The sequence below is a fragment of the Xenopus laevis genome, chromosome 9_10S (genome assembly GCF_017654675.1).
Source record: "Xenopus laevis strain J_2021 chromosome 9_10S, Xenopus_laevis_v10.1, whole genome shotgun sequence".
Classification (NCBI taxonomy): domain Eukaryota; kingdom Metazoa; phylum Chordata; class Amphibia; order Anura; family Pipidae; genus Xenopus; species Xenopus laevis.
The window spans coordinates 72548332-72567589 of record NC_054388.1 but is presented as its reverse complement, the minus strand read 5'-3'; the positions used below and the strand labels follow the sequence as shown (position 1 = coordinate 72567589).

At 36.8% G+C, this 19258-nt stretch overlaps 2 protein-coding genes across 8 annotated transcripts in view; both read left to right on the top strand.

Annotated features, from left to right (window-relative positions):
- LOC108703030 (melanophilin) overlaps positions 1 to 10319 on the top strand; it is a 35377-nt gene extending 25058 nt beyond the window's left edge. For 6 of the 7 annotated variants that reach the window (XM_041578607.1, XM_041578605.1, XM_041578603.1 and 3 more), the window contains 6 exons: positions 1597 to 1752; positions 2500 to 2592; positions 4237 to 4326; positions 4569 to 4626; positions 8132 to 8223; positions 9670 to 10319. In XM_041578607.1, coding sequence (XP_041434541.1) covers positions 1597 to 1752; positions 2500 to 2592; positions 4237 to 4326; positions 4569 to 4626; positions 8132 to 8223; positions 9670 to 9693 — 513 coding nt within the window. In that variant the 3' untranslated portion in view covers positions 9694 to 10319. The remainder of the gene's footprint in view (positions 1 to 1596; positions 1753 to 2499; positions 2593 to 4236; positions 4327 to 4568; positions 4627 to 8131; positions 8224 to 9669) is intronic. The other variant, XM_041578606.1, reaches the window with a different exon arrangement.
- Positions 10320 to 13168: 2849 nt separating this feature from the next.
- Positions 13169 to 18995, top strand: LOC121399171 (prolactin-releasing peptide-like). The gene is made up of 4 exons (XM_041579124.1): positions 13169 to 13327; positions 15397 to 15552; positions 16018 to 16059; positions 18444 to 18995. Exons 2-4 carry the CDS (start codon positions 15453 to 15455, stop codon positions 18608 to 18610), a joined length of 309 nt encoding a protein of 102 aa, XP_041435058.1. The 5' UTR covers positions 13169 to 13327; positions 15397 to 15452; the 3' UTR covers positions 18611 to 18995.
- The last annotated feature ends 263 nt before the right edge of the window (positions 18996 to 19258 follow it).

The following is a 19258-nucleotide window of genomic DNA, read 5'->3' as shown; positions in this document are numbered from 1 at the left end:
AGTAGAAGAGACCTGCACATAAAAGCAGTAACTTTTTAAGAGACTATTCCAGAATAAAGAATCTATTGCTTGGGGTGTTACAAACAGCCTCAATGAGATCTCATTCCACTAACCCTCACAATAAGGACCTGTTAATGGGTGCTCTCTGACTCCTTTGGAGCTTCTGCCTTTGTTCTAGGTTGTAACTAGATGATACTGTACATCATTCAGATCAAAGAACCTCTTTTGCATGGTTTTAAAGCGTTCAATAAAAGCTCTCCAGAAACTGCACCAATGCTGGCGGCAATAAGAGCACATTCAGCCCCCACAGCCCCAACACAAGAGAGGTCCTTCTGTTATGTTTAAAAGTATCAATAGACTCTGAGCATCAGGATGTTGTTGTTTTAAAGCTAATGGATCTCTTTAGCTGAGAGAAACAAAGAAGGAAAAGGTCACACATGTGTGCTGCTTGTTTGTGTGTTTTCATTCATTATTATGAGTAATTTCTTTTTGCATGCCCACTTTACCAACAGGCAATTTATCCAATGCTCTATGGTTCCATACCAAGCAGTATTGGCGTGATAGGTCTGTTTGGTGTTGGAATATTCTACTGGTCAATATTACTAGGATGTATTAATGTCAAGTACAGCCCAGTTCTTTCTATTTAATCAGTGGGACCAATAGGTAAAATGTACCATTACAATATAGGGTTTTATGTCAACTCTATTATCTTTAAAAAGATTACAAAAGAATATTGATGTTAATTAATTAATTAATTTTTATCTGCAAATTTCTATTGAAAATGGTAGTTGCCATATTACGCTAAATAGGAATGACATAATATTCTCTGTTGATGAGCAGTGCCCTCCAGTGGCCATTTTTCATGATTATCAATGCCTTTTGAACTTGGACTGGACAACGACATTACTTTTACACTACTTCCTGCTTTGCAGCTCTCTTGGTATCCACTGCTTACCAGTCAGTAACCAATCAGAGAGTTGATGGGGGGCATAACTGTTGCTTTGGAATCCAGGCTGAATGCTAAGGATCAATTGCAAACTCATTGAACAGTCATGTCCCATGTGGCCCCCTTAAAGTCACTGACTAACTCAGAGTTAGAGAGCTGAAAAGCAGCAATTTGTGTTCTGTTATGTTAGACATCCAGTCACTCCAGCCTTTATAGATTCCATTTTTGGATAACTAACTATATTAGAAACATGTTTTACTTTGGCAATCCATTTACCCAGTTTTTTATTTTTAAACTGAACTGTTCCTTAAACAACAGCTGAATAAACTCAGTTTGCCAAATATACATGAGATCATTGAGTTGTCTTGTCTTTGCTTTAGGAAAATAATGCTATCCAACACTGAGAAATGGCTGCAGATATGCAGCACTTATTGGAAAACTTTAAGTTTGCATTCTCTTATTATAGTTATCCCTGAGACCCATAAGCCAAGTGTTTTCCATTGACAACAATAGAAAAGTAATTAGTAGTAATAGGGACGAAACCACCATACAGAGGATTCTGTTTCCCCCACGCTCTGCTTCAACCCACCTTATCAGGCTGCCCCGGAGTCTGGAAACCTGTTAAAACAAATGTTTTCCTATCTAACCAGGTTTACAGGGCAGCAGAAAAAACATACACATTGGATAAGAATCTGCGAGAACTAGAGGAGCGTGCCTGTCAGAGTGGTACCACTGATTCTGAACTGTCAGAGCTGGAAGTCAATGTGGCATCAGCAATTGCACAAGTCCAGCAGACAGAAAGTGAGGTAAGAAATGGAGAGAGAAGAAGAAGAATCACTATTCCTGTCAGAGCAATTACATTAATAGCAAAGTTACAGGGAGTTGTGGGACAAAAAAAGTGACAAGTTTGCACAACAAATATTAGTTCTGTGCCATATTATTATAAGAGTTCCACTTTCCATTGAGTTCTGTTATCTTATAGCGCAGTGTAGTAAATATGGGGGTGATGTGTACAGTAGAAATAGGAGCTAGCATGTTGCAAAGGGATAGGCCTATATATTCAGTTTATATATAATGAAATGCATTTCCATAGTAATAACTGGAAGAGTTTATTATAAGAGTATGTATTGTTCTATATCAGCACAATAAAATGTAAAGCAAAATAACAAGTAAAAGCAAAAATATAGTGGTCAAAAATATGCAACCAAGTTCTAATACATAAAGATTTTTATAAACCATTAAAATGTGTTAATTGTCTAGGCAAGTAAGTATCTAAGGTGATCATATTTTCCAATAATCAAGGGTATTATCATGTAATATAGATGTTAACTCTTCTATTTTCATTATATGTTCCACCTGATTAATCAAATCCACATGTATAGGTGGTTCAATGTTTTCCATTTTTTTTTGGAATTAATGCTTTGGTAGCTTGGAGCATATGAATTAGTAGGTTATCTGATGTGACTTGGAGTTATTTTGCTAAAACAGTAAAGCAATGAAATTGGATTTTACACATTTTCCAAAAATTTTAATAATTTACATTTTTATTTCAGGTATCAGACATTGAATCGAGAATAGCAGCTCTGAGTGCAGCAGGACTCACTGTCTCCCCTGTAGACAAAGCCAAAAGAAAATCAAGTTCTCGAGTAAGAGACGTTGGTACCCAATAGCTTTTTAGTTTGGTTTGACTGATTGATGAGTTTTGCCTCAGGTGTGAAGGTGAATTTATAGGAAGTGCGTTCACCACTATTATTTTAAATACACATTAATTATGCATGCCAAAATCATGCCATCATCACATCTTGCGAGTAGCTGGAGAGCACAGATTTGTTCTAAATTTAGAACATTGTTGGATTTTGATGCACTAGCTATTGATTTATGAGTCTAGTTGTACTATAATTTTATGCACTATATGAAAAGCCTTTAAAACACTAACTTGGCCCTATATTAAAAGGAACTCTTCAGCTCACGAGTGTATACACTACCCCCCATATGTAATAAAAGGCACAACGTTTATCCAGATGCATTAAACCATAGCAACCAATAAGATGCTTCTAAACAGGTGACCTGTAAAGGCTGCTTGCTGATTGGTTGCTATATGTTACTGCACCAGGGCAAACACTGCATCTTTTACTACATAAAAGTGTCTCCCTGCATTGAGACCTGGTAGCTTATAGACATACTTATAGTTTAGGGATTTTTTAGATATTGGACAAAATGTGTTGTTCACTAGTTGAAGCAAACTGTTCTGAGCTAATGTTAATATAAAGGGGGCATGGCTATTTTGGCTACAGTTACTGGGTTGTGGGTTTTTTCCATGTACTACATAAAACCAATGTCTTATTGACACCTTATCAATAAAATATTTATGCTATGCAGTCTGGGGTTTTGCAACCCTTTGGCAAATAAGGGACATTTTATTGGCAGTTCTAGTTTCCTTTTAGTTACTCCACCATCAAAACATGGGTTATGTAGGGAGCAGCCAAGGATCTAACAAAGATTCTAGTTGGTTATACTTGTAGTGGCACCCAACCGTAGAGATTGTAAATAACAAATGTATAGGACTTAGTTGATGAAACATTTAAGAAGGCAATTGGAAAGTGCAAATAAATTATGAATAAATGAATGTGGCTAGAATCACTGGGAAAAAAATGAATTACACTCACACACCCTGGCTGTCCAATAAATATGAATCCCCGGTGCTTGATGAAAGAGGAATTGGCAACCTACAAATTCAGTGTAGAAGAACAGAGAATCACCGGCACAACTTGGGTAATACTAGTAGGGAGAACCCTTGCTCTTTTATTTCGGATGCAATGTTTCGGGTCGTAACGCCTTTATTTAACAAGCGCACAAAACATACACTTTCCGATATGTTTTTTTAACAAATGGGCCAGGCAAAGGGAGTCATAAATGTGGATACTGTTGCCCATTGTTATTGTGGTTCCTGTTTTTGTATTAGCTAGTTGATATCATAATTCTATGCTTGTCATGCTTGTTACTGAGTCCACCTTGATATATTTATGAGTTGCAGCACTAATTGCTAATTTTAGAATTCACATAAATTCAGCAAGAGAATGAGGTCAACTTGCTGGATGAAAAAGGTAAAATAATTAAGTTTACCCTTCCACATGACTATCTACAAACATCTGTATAACCTGCAAGGAGGTCATACTCCGTTATATACCTCAAAAAGGTATAATTGGTAGAGTGGGTAACAAACTCTGAGACAAATCAGTAAAGTAAATATATAGTAAAAAAAAAATCGTTTTTTTGCTTTTATCTGCCAGGTTTTTGTTCCTGCCATTTCCCGGAGTATAGAACCATTCCAGGAATCAACTCCTGATATGTACATCATGTCAACTCCTAGTGATGCCAAGGTTGGTTTTTAACCTGCAAATAGGGGATAACCTTACAGTACATGTTGCTAAAATTGACACATACAGGTACTTATACCATTTCCTAAATATAAGCGAAGACCGGTGTGGTGTCTAACCCTAAATGCTCCTGGTATACTTTATTTAATAAAACAATATTAGTATTAGTGACTATTCATTTGTAATATACTGTATATATGTTCCCTTAAACTGATGATGACTGTCCCTCATTCTTTGTCTTTCAGATTCTAGCCATGCAGCATGCTCTAAGGAAGAAGTTTAACATTGACCCAGATGCCACAGGTACATTTCAAATGTGTGTCCTCATTATTGTATGTCTTAAATGGTGAGACATACCATAGTATGAAGCTTGGCTTTAGCAAATCACAGGGACTCTAACATGCTCCAGGACTCGCTTCTACCTTTTGTTGCTGTAATAGCCCATCATTTATGGCAAGTGAACCAACATTTAAAGGAGACATTTTGTGTAAAAATGAAATTTTTCCAGTGCATTATATTCTCCTAAATATAAAAAAAAAATGTGCTTAAAAAATACGTGTTTGGGGCTGATTTATTGAAAAACTCCCCCAAAACCCTACTAGTCCCGCCCATCTATTCCACTTGCTGCTACCTCCTTTCCCAGGCTGTACAGGGGAGCCTGCGGCACACTGCACTGTAGGACATGAACCAATCAGCAGCTAGACTGACCTGATAGGGAATTGAAGGCTGTCTTTGCTTGTGCTACTGCAGGGCTGTGATTGGCTGTCCCCCAACTAATGTGTTTCTGGCAGGGACCATTACGACACACCCACCCCGCATTTGAAATACAGACAGGGGCCATAGCAGATATATAATTCATAATATATTATTCATAATTGCCTACAAAATTCGTTTTTTATTTATTTTTTTATTCCATATGTCTCACAGCACAAAAAATTGGCAACTGGCAGGTTGGGTAAACTTAACTCTAAATTTCTTTTCAGTGTATTTAACCAGCCTTACTGTTGGTCTGCTGCCAGTTCCTCAAGCTATTGCTCTTTATTTCTCTTTAAATTACTGTGTATTTTGTGAGATATTCTTTTATTTAGTCATTAAATGCAACTGATTTCATGTATTTATGATGTACTACCAGCTCTCATTTTCTGAGCTTGAGGCATAGGGAGCTGCAGTAATTTAGCTAATGTCATTAACAAATAATATGAGAGACTAACAAAGGCTCTATTATGTCTCTCCCACAATGTCATGGTGTGATCCTTGGCTTGTTATTGTATGTGCATCAGGCCCTGTACATTACATTGAGTTAATTAATTTTTGTACTGTTGTGAGCCTGGTGATTTGATTGCCAGCCTTACGATATAAATCACTTTTCTTAATGTACTGGGCATAGGATCAAAGCAAGTGCGGCTCAATACTAGTTCAAAAAAAGACTCCTCACTTTAAACTCAGACTAAAGGAAAAAAAAGTTGTCTTGCATAAAAAAGGGCATTAACTCAAGGGATAAAAACATAATTATGCCTCTTTATAGGTCCCTGGTAAGGCCTCATCTGGAGTATGCAGTGCAGTTTTGGACTCAAGTCCTTATAAGACATATAAATGAGCTGGAGAGAGTGCAGAGGTGTGCAAATAAATTGGTTAGAGGGATGGAAGACTTAAATTATGAGGGTAGGCTGTCAAGATTGATGTAGTTTTCTCTGGAAAAAAGGTGCTTGCGAGGGGACATGATTACACTTTACAAGTACATTAGAGGACATTATAGACAAATAGCAGGGGACCTTTTTACCCATAAAGAGGATCACCGTACCAGAGGCCACCCCTTCAGACTAGAAGAAAAGAACTTTCATTTGAAGCAACGTAGGTGGTTCTTCACAGTGAAGTTGTGTTTTGCACTGCCGGGTGATGTTGTGATGGCTGATTCTGTTAATGCCTTTAAGAGTGGCTTGCATGATTTCTTGGACAGACATAATATCAAAGGCTATTGTGATACTAAACTCTATAGTTATATAGATATGGGTATATAGAATTTATGTGAAAGTATGGAGGGGTGTGTGTATGGATGCTGTGTTTTCATTTGGAGGAGTAGAACTTGATGGACTTTGTCTTTTTTCAGCCCAATTTAACTATGAAACCCGATTTAACTATGTATATAAAGGTGGCCATAGATGCACAGATATTATCATACGAAACAATGTACAATATTCGGTGTGTGTATGGTGTGCAACAAGATGGCCAATATTGGCAAAAAACTTGGATATCGACTAGGTTTGTCGATCAGCCAGTGTTTACTGCTGAATCATCAGATACAGTTAGAATTTAATTCTATCTTTATATCTGACAATTCTGGTCTAAATATCTGTACTGGAAAGGAACGATCTTTCCTAGAATAACTAGGACCCCACAGCACCCTCTTTTTAGGGCTTCAATCATTTGGAAAGATACTTGCTTTCATATATTGATATAGTATTGTTACTCATTACAACGCACCCTCAGTCTCAGCTGCTAGTGCTGATTCTCTATTGTTATGTCCCTGCATTACCAATTACCTTCCTGTGGCCCTCCAGTCATTGCTGCACTCCAGCTATTTGCATCCAGTGACATCCAAACGCTATTAGATTTGCATTTTACAAAATCTGGAGGGTGGCAGGAAGCACATTTCTAACAAAGAGGAGCAAGAGTTTTAGCCATTAAAGCTGGCCATAGACGCAAAGATCAGATCGTACGAATCAAGGATTCGTACGATATTCGGACCGTGTGTGGAGAGTCCCACATTTTTCGTCCGGCGGAGATCGTTCGTTTGGTCGATCGGACAGGTTAGAAAATTTCTGTCGGCTGCCGATAATATCTCTGCGTGTATTGCCGATCTTACGATTTTCAGTGGGAGACTGTCACTAGCTTTGGTTGGACATAGATATCGTACGATTGCTGTCAGGGGCAGAACATTGCTGATCTGTTCTTTAACTAATCTGACTGGTAAGACTTTGATCTGAATGGTTAGTGGCGGGTCGGGAGATGGGAAAATCTTTGCATCTATGGCCAGCTTCAGGACCATCCTTCACAAATTTTCAGAGCATTTAATAGAGACAAAAGGAGTAATCTGATCCCCTTACTTCAATTAACCTGCATGGCATCTCCTATTTCACACAGACTTATTTTACTTTCATTAATTCAAGGTATTAAGGTGTATGTGTTAAATATTAAATGTGGTCAACTTTTGCCATGTCCTCAAATTACGGTCAATGGATGGTGATATGGAATATTTCCAAATTTATTTCAATAAAAATGTGTTATTACATCCCATCATATTATATATTCTGTATTCGTAGGCCTTTAATATGGGTTCAAGGTTATGTAAGGTTATGTAAGCCTGGGCATAAAGATTCTGGGTACACTATCAGGAGGAAATTATATTTATTGTATTAAAATAAGTCATATCAAAGTTAGTTACACTGCTTTTGCCCTGCACCTTCCACTGGAAATCCATGTAATTTCAATGGCTAGTAGCTCATTGGCATATTCACCTATAAACAAATGTTGCTGTGAAGCAAACATTTAATTGCCTAGGGCTGTTCTGTCCCAAGATACATGAATTACATAGGCCACAGTGTTTCATGCTCACCGTGTCTGATAAGGGGATGATGAATACAATAGCAGCATATTTTTAGGACCCTTTTATGACAATGTCAGGCCCAGCATTTAATAAGAGAAGGTAATCATGTGACTAATGACAGATAGGTGCAAGTATCACTAGGTAAAAATATATAATTGTATGCTGCATTTGTAATACATGTACAATACTCATTTATTATTTTAGATTTACCAGTTGAAAAAAGTGCAATGTACTGCGGTTCCTTGACCCAGCGCAATCCAAATGGGAAGAACAGAAAGGCAGACCGCATCTTTTCCGTGAGAAATATATGCTAATATGTTGAATGTTATTATATGTAGCAGGTTATGCCACTTTTAGGAATTGCCTGCTTAATCTAGCTCCACGTGAACTAGGCTTCATAGACTCCCAAGTATTGTAAAAAAGTATTGTAAAAACAACCTAATGTTTACACTAAAAGCAAATAAGTAACTTCCATCAGTAGCTCTGTATACCTCTAGGCAAGTGATCCCCAACCAGTAGCTCGTGAGCAACATTTTGCTCTCCAACCCCTTGGATGTTGCTCCCAGTGGCCTCAAAGCAGGTGCTTATTTTTGAATTCCAGGCTTGGAGGCAAAGTTTTAGTTGTATAAAAACCAGGTGTACTGCCAAACAGAGCCTCAATATAGGGGCTACTAAATGGCCAATCACAGCCCTTATTTGGCACCCCAGGATGCTTGTGTTGCTCCCCAACTCCTTTTACTTCTGAATGTTGCTCATGGGTTCTAAAGGTTGGGGATCCCTGCTCTAGGCATATACTACAGCCCTATAACCCAGAGCAAAGAAGATCTTTTTCTGAATATTTCATAATTATAATTTTCTGCTGAACTCTATTTATATTTGCAATATATCCATATATTTATATATATAGCCTTATATGTATACGTAATCTTCTGTTTGTTACTGCAGGTTTGTATATTAGGACAGTATATAATATTACAGTTTTTCAAACTGTAAGGCTGCCCTCCTGGGGGAACTGCAAAAGTAGTAGACAGGCACAGCCTGACAGGCAGTTAGAGTGAGAGTTGGGGATACTTATTCACTTCTAGAAATACCCGATCGCAGCTTAAAGTTTAGATAGGGATGAGATTTTGGGCAGAAACTTATATGCACTCTAAATATTATCGGAGCTATGACTGAATTAGCTATTTCTGTATGTATACTTTCCTATATGCCTAAATCTATATACACCTTGTTATGAACTAAGTGAGGACATGACCGAAGACTGTAAGGGGACTTGAACTGAAAAGGTCCAACCACCCCTGAATTAAGGTGGCCATAGATGCAAAGATCCGCTCGTATCGTGGCTAATCTGATTGTTCGGCCGATGTGCAATGGGCTCTGACGGGATCGGTCAAAATCAAACCTGACCGATCGACCAAACGACCGATCTCCGCCAGACAAAAGCTGTCGGCACTCTCCACACACGATCCGAAAATCTTACTAATCCTCCATTCATACGATAGGATCTGTGTGTTTATGGCCATCTTAAAGATATTCAGCTGATGTGCTAAAAGGTTTATATCACATTTCTAATGGATTCCATTGTTTACTGTGAGTGAAGAAATAACACTAGTACATAGAGATAATGAATCCTATCAATAGCTTTTTATCAGTAGCAGCTACAACCATCAGCACTAAAGCAACATAATATAGTGTATATATATTTATATATAGTAATAATATAACACTCTTCTATCTTTCAGAAACCCATTGTGACTCAGAGATGACGCACTGATTCCTTTTTTTGTCGTTCACACCTACATCCAACTGCCGTACTGCAATACTGCCCTATATAGACCCATGTGATCCTCAGGTTATGTTATGTTTCTGATATTTCTGCTCATGGAGGAATAGAACTGGAACATGGATAAATAGGGAATGAGAGGAATGAAAAGATAATGTAGTCTGAATTTGAGGGATGTTTTTATATTGCAGGTCCAGAAAGTTACCTTCACCTATATCAAATTAATATACTGTGTATCCCATGCATTCCCGCAACTTGATTTTCTGGCTTTAGGTCTCCATGTCATTAGAACATTTTAGATGAAATGTTCAAAAGTTCTCGTGCCTTTAGCTATTGGTTTCCAATATGTGGCCCCCCAGTATCATGGACATTGTGAAAAGAGTCATTGTAACAGCTATAAATGACATTCTGGAACTTCAGCAAAAAACTGGGAGCTCCAAGTTACCTAATCCTGACTGAGAACAAGCAAAGAGCATTGTGAGATGGAGCCTCATTATATACTCTCTGTTGTATCTAGTCCTTATTTGTATTATACATTATTGCTTTAAAATAAATATATATAGTTTGCTTGTTTACCGCTGACTTGAATTAAAATCTTGGAGAAACTAAGCTGCTTTGTCTCCATTTTCTGTTGAATGGCGTTTAATTCTGACATTCAATGTAACTGGATATAATAAATTACCCAATTCACAATTTAACACCAAATTAATTATATCTAGAGGTTGCAAAAAAACTCCCAGTCAGAATATTCAGGGCCACCATCAGAAACATTAATTATTACCACTGGGGCCCTTTACAGATCAATACTGCAGGCCACTCTACTATACTGAATAATATTAAATACTGGTTTTGAATGGCTTTAGAAATGACTGGCCCAGTTCTATACCCAATGGCCACATCAGAGGTTGGGTAATATAAAAAAAAATATAATATACTGTTGAATATTTTAACAATACTGAGGAATAATCACACAGGCAGTGTGACCTCTACCTCTATATTTATATACCTCTAATATTGTTTTAATGAGGGCTTTAGTTGTGGCCAATCTGTTCATGGACGAACAGACCACGACAGAATGATAGGCAACCTAATGAAGAAAAGGAGCGACAAAAAGTAAAATACATAAAATGCATTCCTTGAACAAAATTACACTCTAATCAAACAAAATGATGAACAGACTATTGATCGTTTAGTAAACCAGCCTCTCTCCCACACTACCTTTTAGTCTGAAAAGTGTCTTTCTTAAAGGGATCCTGTCATCAGAAAACATATTTTTTTCAAAACACATCAGTTAATAGTGCTACTCCAGCAGAATTCTGCACTGAAATCCATTTCTCAAAAGAGCAAACAGATGTTTTTATATTCAATTTTGAAATCTGACATGGGGCTAGACATTTTGTCAATTTCCCAGCTGCCCCCAGTCATGTGACTTGTGCCTGCACTTTAGGAGAGAAATGCTTTCTGGCAGGCTGCTGTTTTTCCTTCTCAATGTAACTGAATGTGTCTCAGTGGGACATGGGTTTTTACTATTGAGTGCTGTTCTTAGATCTACCAGGCAGCTGTTATCTTGTGTTAGGGAGCTGTTATCTGGTTACCTTCCCATTGTTCTTTTGTTTGGCTGCTGGGGGGAAAAAGGGAGGGGGTGATATCACTCTAACTTGCAGTACAGCAGTAAAGAGTGATTGAAGTTTATCAGAGCACAAGTCACTTGACTTGGGGCATCTGGAAAATTGACAAAATGTCTAGCCCCATGTCAGAATTCAAAATTGAATATAAAAAATTCTGTCTGCTCTTTTGAGAAATGGATTTCAGTGCAGAATTCTGCTGGAGCAGCACTATTAACTGATTCATTTTGAAAAATATTTTTTTCCCCATGACAGAATCCCTTTAAGGTGGCCATGCACAGGCAGAGTAAAGCTGCTGATATCTGTCCTTTAGGGCAGAGACACATGTGGAGATTAGGGGAAATTGTTGCCCTGAACTGCCTTCCCTTAATACAACCTATTGCCAAATGGTAAGAGTATTGAAGCATTATTTAGAAACTGGCATAAGTCGGATAAAGGTGCATAGAAAATGGCATAACTAATAACATTATCTAAATATGCAACTTTACTACTACTCAGATTTCTTCTCGAGTTTGCTAGATATGTGGCTGTTTATTTATCAAGCATTCTGTAGTGCATAATATGGGGCAGCTTTATTAATGTTGGAATTTTTACTGTGATTTAAGTTTTTTGCAGCCAAAATAGTGAATTTAAGTTTCCAAAACTGGAATGTTGGTGACTGGGAGTTGTATTCAGGGCTGAATTTACATAGCGGAGGCGCCCCTAGGTCCACTGCCGTTCATTGCCCCTTTTACCTTCCCTTTATTCATGCAAATTTCCATCACCGGGACTGAAGTGATGGGGGGATTGGCTCACGGGAAATTAAAAAAATCATTGTATCTCCTCTGCATCCCCAGTGTTTCTGAATCAATGTGGGTGTGGTTGGGCAGCATGCCGCCCCCTAAAATCCTGCCGCCCTAGGCCCAGGCCTTTTTGGCCTTTCCACAAATCCGGCCTGGCTGTATTAGCCAAATTTAAAAATGTTTTTAATTAGAGTTTTCAAGACTAAAGGTGGCCATACATACAGAGATCCTCTCAGTTGGTGAGGTCGCCAAATGAGCAAATCTCTCCCCGATATTCCCACTTTGAGGGCCCAACAGTCGGATCACAATGAGCAGAATACAGGCAGCATTAATGAACCGATGCAGTCCTTGATCCAATGAGAATTTTAAACCTGTCTAATAGACATCTGGCTGACTTTCCGCCAGATATCAACTGGGAAAGCCAGGCGGAGGGCCCCATACACTGCCCAATAAGCTGCTGACTTAATCTGTCAGCATCTTATATCGACCCATGCATGGGGACCTTTATTCAATACTTGACAGACTCATTGAAAACAATTATTAGAATGTGATTTTTCTGTGGTTGAGTTTTTTTCACATTTTCATGTGAGTGAGGGTTTTTTTTAATGAAAATTAAAAACTTGCAAATTATAAATTCAGAGCTGTTACACCTTAATTTACACCAAAGAGGAAGTTCCACATTAGTTTTAATGCTGCAGTTTTATAAACATGTATTCCATTTTATGGCACATGTTCTTGTGTAGTAAAATCAAAAGCATGCTTTTATAAACATGTCCTGCACCCTGTGTGAGGCATATTTCCCTACAATCATGTGAAAGAGAATAAATATGATAAAAGATACTCGAGTTACAGTTTCTATAAATAGAGGCAAAATTCGAATCATCAGAAGATGAAATATGCATCTGAAACACTGGCTAATATGAAAAGACAAAGAAAAGAAAAGGCGTCCGTCCTTGCTTCATTCAGATCAAAATGGAATGAGAAGAGATAAGAGTCACAAGTGAGTCATTAAAAGCCATACTTGAGTTGTTTTTTTTTAGAAATTATCATAATGGAATTAGGGGCCAAGTAAAAACTGGGAGGGTGTAAGTATTAATGGAGGGGCTGTAAATGACGTCAAGAGCAAGACAACTAATATAACCATGATTTGAGGGGCTTTATCTTTGAGAGAATACTGCTGGGGACTACCAACCCCTGACCGAAAGACACAGTGAGTATCTCATGCTGCATGGTGGAAACAAAACACTTATTTGATTCATGTCTATCAATAAAAAATGATTTAGACAAGGTAATGCATTGTAGTTACGAGTAGTGTACAGCACACAAACTTTTATCATGGAAATGTACAACGTTTTTTATTGCTTTGTAAATCAGTTTGAGCTGTGTCAACTGTGTACAAATATTTGTATATTAAGATGTAATACTGCCTATGGCACTGAGCTCAATGAGGATATTTGTATTTGTGATATTTTATTATATATACACTGGCAATTTACAAGCAACTAAAAAGAATGTAATTATTTATGTATTCTTCTCTCAGACTGCTGTCTCAGAACTTTTTGCATTTATTTATTGTTACATTGTAAAAGTCCATGTCTGTAGCTTGGGGTTTTGGTTCTTAGAACATGACAACATTATACACATGTCCAAGGTGTATATACAGTATCTGATCAGTCTGTAATATTTATTTTTGAAATTGGTTGTAATGATTCCATTGATGTGAGCATATTATGTGGAAACGTGAGATACTACAAAACATGTGAGCAGTGTGTCTATCCCACTACTGACATTGGTGAGCCAGTTTGGTGCACTAAAGTATTTGTACAGTGAGCACATTTATTGGTACTGAAGCATTCCTTGTTTATTGATGAATGAACAGAATATATGCTGCATCACAAAAAATCACCCCACCTTTTTCCATTGAAATTAATGTTGTGACACATTGTGCCACTGTGTGCTGTGTGATATAAAACAAAGTTTGTTTCTTTTATATATACTGTCCAGCAAAACCAATATCCAGATAGCAGACATTGATGGAACCTGTGTAACCAAATAATAGGGCACATCAAAATGCCATAACAGTTGATCCTTTCACAAGCTTTATATACTCTATATCCCTTTAATGTTGCACAATATTTTTGCACAATATTAATTACACAATATGCAATATGAATTGCACAATATGAATTGCACAATATTAATACAGGGCATAACTTTAAAAGAGTTGACTATTTATGTAGGATCAACTACGGAATGTGATAAATGTAACTGAACTTAATTTGTATACCTGTATTATGCAACACATATGATCTAAATCTTACTTACATAAATATAAATCATCCGATATGACTGTATTCAACTTTTGAGATCAGTTATGTCATATATTGATACTGTACTTCAGAAAAGACAAGAGTAGATTAAGTAAGAGACATGTAACACTTATGTCAGTGGAACAGTAAAGGGTTTCAGTACTACCATTTCCCAACCTTTCTTATATGATCACTGGAAATTAATCTTTGTAAGCATAAAGCTCTGCTACAAGAATGTGTAGTTTCTTATTTAAGAAAGCAATCTCAGTGATTCAGCATCTAAAAAGAAAAGATGGGAAAACGTTAAAAATTAGTTGGTAAGAAAAAGAGAAGTAATACAAATAGACAACAGAGGAAAAGGAAATAAAATTAGAATGAATAAAATGAGAAAAAGGGTGAAGAGACTGGAGGGCAAGAGGAACATCTGATCACTGGGGGATAGAAAGAGAGAAAGAAATGATGCAGAGATATAACACATGACAGAAAATGCAGAAAAAATATAGGCAAGAAAAAGGGAAGAGGAGAGGTATGCAAAACCTGAATGAAAAACAAATGGAACAATATAATAGAGAAAAAGGGGAAACTCAATTATGAATGGAGAAAAATAACCAGGAGTAAATTTGTGATGACATAAAAGATGGAAATAGAGGCCTGAGAGGAAAGTTGGACAGGAGAGACAGAGGGGCAAAAGAAAGTGTAGAAACAGGAGAAAAGTAGATAGCTGAGCTGAAAGAAATAAAGAAGAATGGTTATGAGGGTAGGCGGGGAATACAAGAAATAAAGTGAAAGCAATAAAGACAATAAAGAGAAAGTGAGAGACATATATAGTAGATAAAATGAGTAAAAAGTAGATGCTAATTAGTATTTTAGCAATTAAACTTTATGTAAATTTATATGGAGAAGTCAATGGCAGGGCACCTTTTTTATAATAGGAATCCATTCTAATCCTCAGGATTTCTCCCTCTTACAGATTATTTGGGACCAAGCTGCCTTTTACCTGCAAACAGCGGGTACGTACAGAATAGAATGAAACTGGTGTGTGGCCTTATCTCTTGCCTGCTCCTGCTTTGCCTTGTACTGCCTGAGACACAAAGCCGAGCACTGCAACCCTCTCTGGATATAAGAAGTGAGTATGTTGTGTGCAAGTTGCAACATAATTGTGATTTATTTCTACATCTGAGCTTTGGTATCTTAGGAAAACTAAAAAAAAAATTCATGTGTGCTGCCTTTTTTTATATATATATAAACATTATATAGACACTAGCTGCAATCAGAATTTTGGTTGGATATCCAGTCTGCCTCAAGACAAAGTGCACAGGATAATTTACTCTATATGTAACAATAAATAGCAAGGTTCTAATGCATATGAATATAAAAAAAATTATTTATGTGATCCAGTACAAAGGTATGAATATATATATTATAAAGTGTATCAAGAATCATAATGATTTCATTATGCTAAGCATACTCTTTTACTTCAGGTCAAAAATAATATTATATAAGCTAGGTATGTACAATTTCTTGAATTTTGAGTCAGCATTTTCGCTATAAAGAAGACCATGTTTGTAAACTGTATTTTAATCTCTTGCAGGCCTATACCCTAAAATGGCATCTGCAGCTCAAAGGAGGAGTGGTATGTTTGTGTGTGTGTCCATGCCTGCAAACCATCTGTTGGTGAAAGTTTAGTGATTTACACATGTATTAGCGTACATACTAACAAGAGTGCATAGGCACATATACAGTATATAACACAAATGTAGAGCTTTGAAATGGCATACTTACACACAGATGCATGCAGTAGAAACCCTAGCATAGTTGAACTGGACAACAAGATTCAAGACACTTACTCGTATTCATTGCTATATAAACATACACAGCACTACAGCATACTTATAGACATACTTGTGGGGGCAGATTTATCAAGGGTCGAATTTCGAGGGTTAAAAAACCCTCGAATTCAACCCTCGAAGTAAAATCTTTCGAATTCAAATATCGAATTCGAAGGATTTACCCCAAATACTTTGATCGAATGATCGAATAAAAACGATTCTAAGTGATTGATCAAAGGATTTTTATTCGACCACAAAAACCTTAGAAAAGTGCTGGGGAAGGTCCCATAGGCTAACATTGAACCTCGGTAGGTTTAATGTGGCGAAGTATGAAGTCGAGGTATTTTTTAAAGAGACAGTACTTCGACTATCGAATGGTAGAATAGTCGAACGATTTTTACTTCGAATCGTTCCAATCATTCAATTTGATCGAACTTGATCAATTCGATGGTCGAAGTACCCAAAATAATACTTCAAAATTCTAATTTTTTTCAATTAGAATTATTCCCTCGAGTTTAGTAAATCTGTCCCTAAGTGTGTGCTTCCATGTCCTTTCGAATACCAGCCACGTCCTACCACACAATGCTTTCTAAGCCCACCGTATCACTTTAAGGAATGCAGTGATATGAGACACCACATAACACAGTTTCAGTGCAGTGTCGATCTCGTCAGTCGGCTTTTCCTACTCTCCTTATTCTACCTCGTAATCCTTCTATTATCTTTATATACTAAAATCTATTCTATTCAGCCTCTTTTTACATACAAAAATAGGTAATAACCATATTCAAATGGTAAGGAGTAGGAGTGCTCACCTGGAGTTTTCCTACTTTCCCGGTGAGTCAGAGATGTAGGAGCTATATCATCCTTTTCTGCCATAAAGTCAATGGGGAAAAAATTTTCCTCAATTAATTACATTTTATAAGTTCCTGTGCATCAATATAGTGATTTTAAGCAGCATTATCATATGGACTTAACAAATAGAAAATGTTCACAATAACATCAATAATCAATTCATAAATATAACTGATAGAAAAAAATGAAAAATGAATACAAATACCCATTCTAATTGCATATACACAGAATACATAGCGGTCTGCTTGATTTTATGCACCAGGAATAAATAAACGTGGCAATGTAGTGTATGTGCACTCATAGATACAGGTCATAAACTGCTGGTTCCATGGGTAACTGTGCTAAGTATCAAATAAGAGATTAAACAGGGTTAAATCTTCAGTACCTTGGTCGACAAATCTGAAAATATAAACAAAATATAAAATTAAGATTGCCACAAGTAAAACTCGCTGTGTCTAATCTAGGGAAATTGCCTCCCTTTACATTTTCCCACAAACCCAGATAATAGGTTTTACTTGCAGCAATCTTAATGTTATACTTTGGAAAGTCTTTTTTTGGAAGATTTATTGTCTGTGGACTGTGCACTGCTGCGATATACAAGTCTTGTCATGTGATGTGCCATCACCCTTAAGTGCTTGTGCTTTTAAATGGAATAACAAAGAAATATGAGAGTTACTGGTATTTGTCTATCGGAGCCCTAAGAAGACAGAATCCCCAATATAAGGGCTTTATTTTCCATCTACCTTACTTATAAAGGTGAAACACTGTGAAAATGTGCATAGAAATATTTATAAAAGTTGTATTTTAAAATTCAGCCGAAAATATTTCAATAGTTTCACACCAAAACTGTTTTCTGTTGTTGACATAGGTTCAGATTCAATTATATGAGAAAGCTCTCCTTATTAAATTACAGGTTGTCCTATGGAGACAGATTCAGTTCAGTGACAAAAACATATAACTCTATAGAAGTCTATGGGAAAAACTCAACCTGAATTAGAAGAAATTTTTCACTATAAATTTTCACATGATAAAATGTAAAATAAGGTATTCTCATAGATTTGGGTCTGGCCCAAAATGCGATATACTGTAGGTTCTAATATACCAAAACCATGATACATTTGACCTCCAGTTACTTTTGACACATCTCACTGAAAGTGGCACGTATGAGTTGTTCAGTGCTACTTCTAAGAGTAATGTCTTAATTTAATGTCTACAGTCATTCAGCCAGTCTTGTTCTCCATGCACACACAATGAACTGACTCTGCTTGGATGGATAACATGATATCAGAATGGATCTGAAACACGTATATTATCAGCTTGTTTTTCTCTGCCATAGATCCTGACATTGACCCTTCTTGGTACACAGGAAGAGGGATCCGTCCAGTTGGACGCTTTGGAAGGAGAGGCACAGCCTGGGAAGATGCTCAGAAATATTTATACAAACAACTGGGGCAGGCCTGTATCCCAATAGTGGAAAACACTGAACTGAGTGAGGAAAACTGAAACCTTCTTCAGACGAACAACAACAATCTCACCCCATCCTCAATACATGTTTACAATGTTTACTTGGAGGGGTTTACACATCCTTCAACCTTCTCACTGCCCACAGGAATTGCAACTGTTGCCTATAATTTGACAGTAAAAGGACACATTTTGGCTTGGCCCACTAGGCCTAGTCACACTAGTGTATTTAATCTGATTTATTTACAAATATATTAGTCTGTCTTTATAATACAACAATATCCATTGATGACTTTCAGTGTCAGAATGGTCCAATCACAGTATGCTACTGCAAGAATGTCAAAGCAAATCAATTGATGGGTTAAAAGCCTATTAAACAATTATCACTATACATTCATTTTAATCATGTATTTTTAGTATAGGTATTTACACAAATTTTCTGCTAATTACATATGGTCTAATTAGTTGAAAATAATATCAACTAATTGATACAGACACACATTCTAATCCACTTCTTTTGTCTTCACCGTGCAGTTATGTCTGTCATATAACTACTTTATGTCATCCTAAATTCTGAAAGGATATGTACACCCTCTCTAAAACATTACAGATGCAAGAGGGTTCTTCTTCAAAAATGTTTGTTTACCAATATTACACTGAAATCAAGTTTAAGAATGGTAAATATAGTAC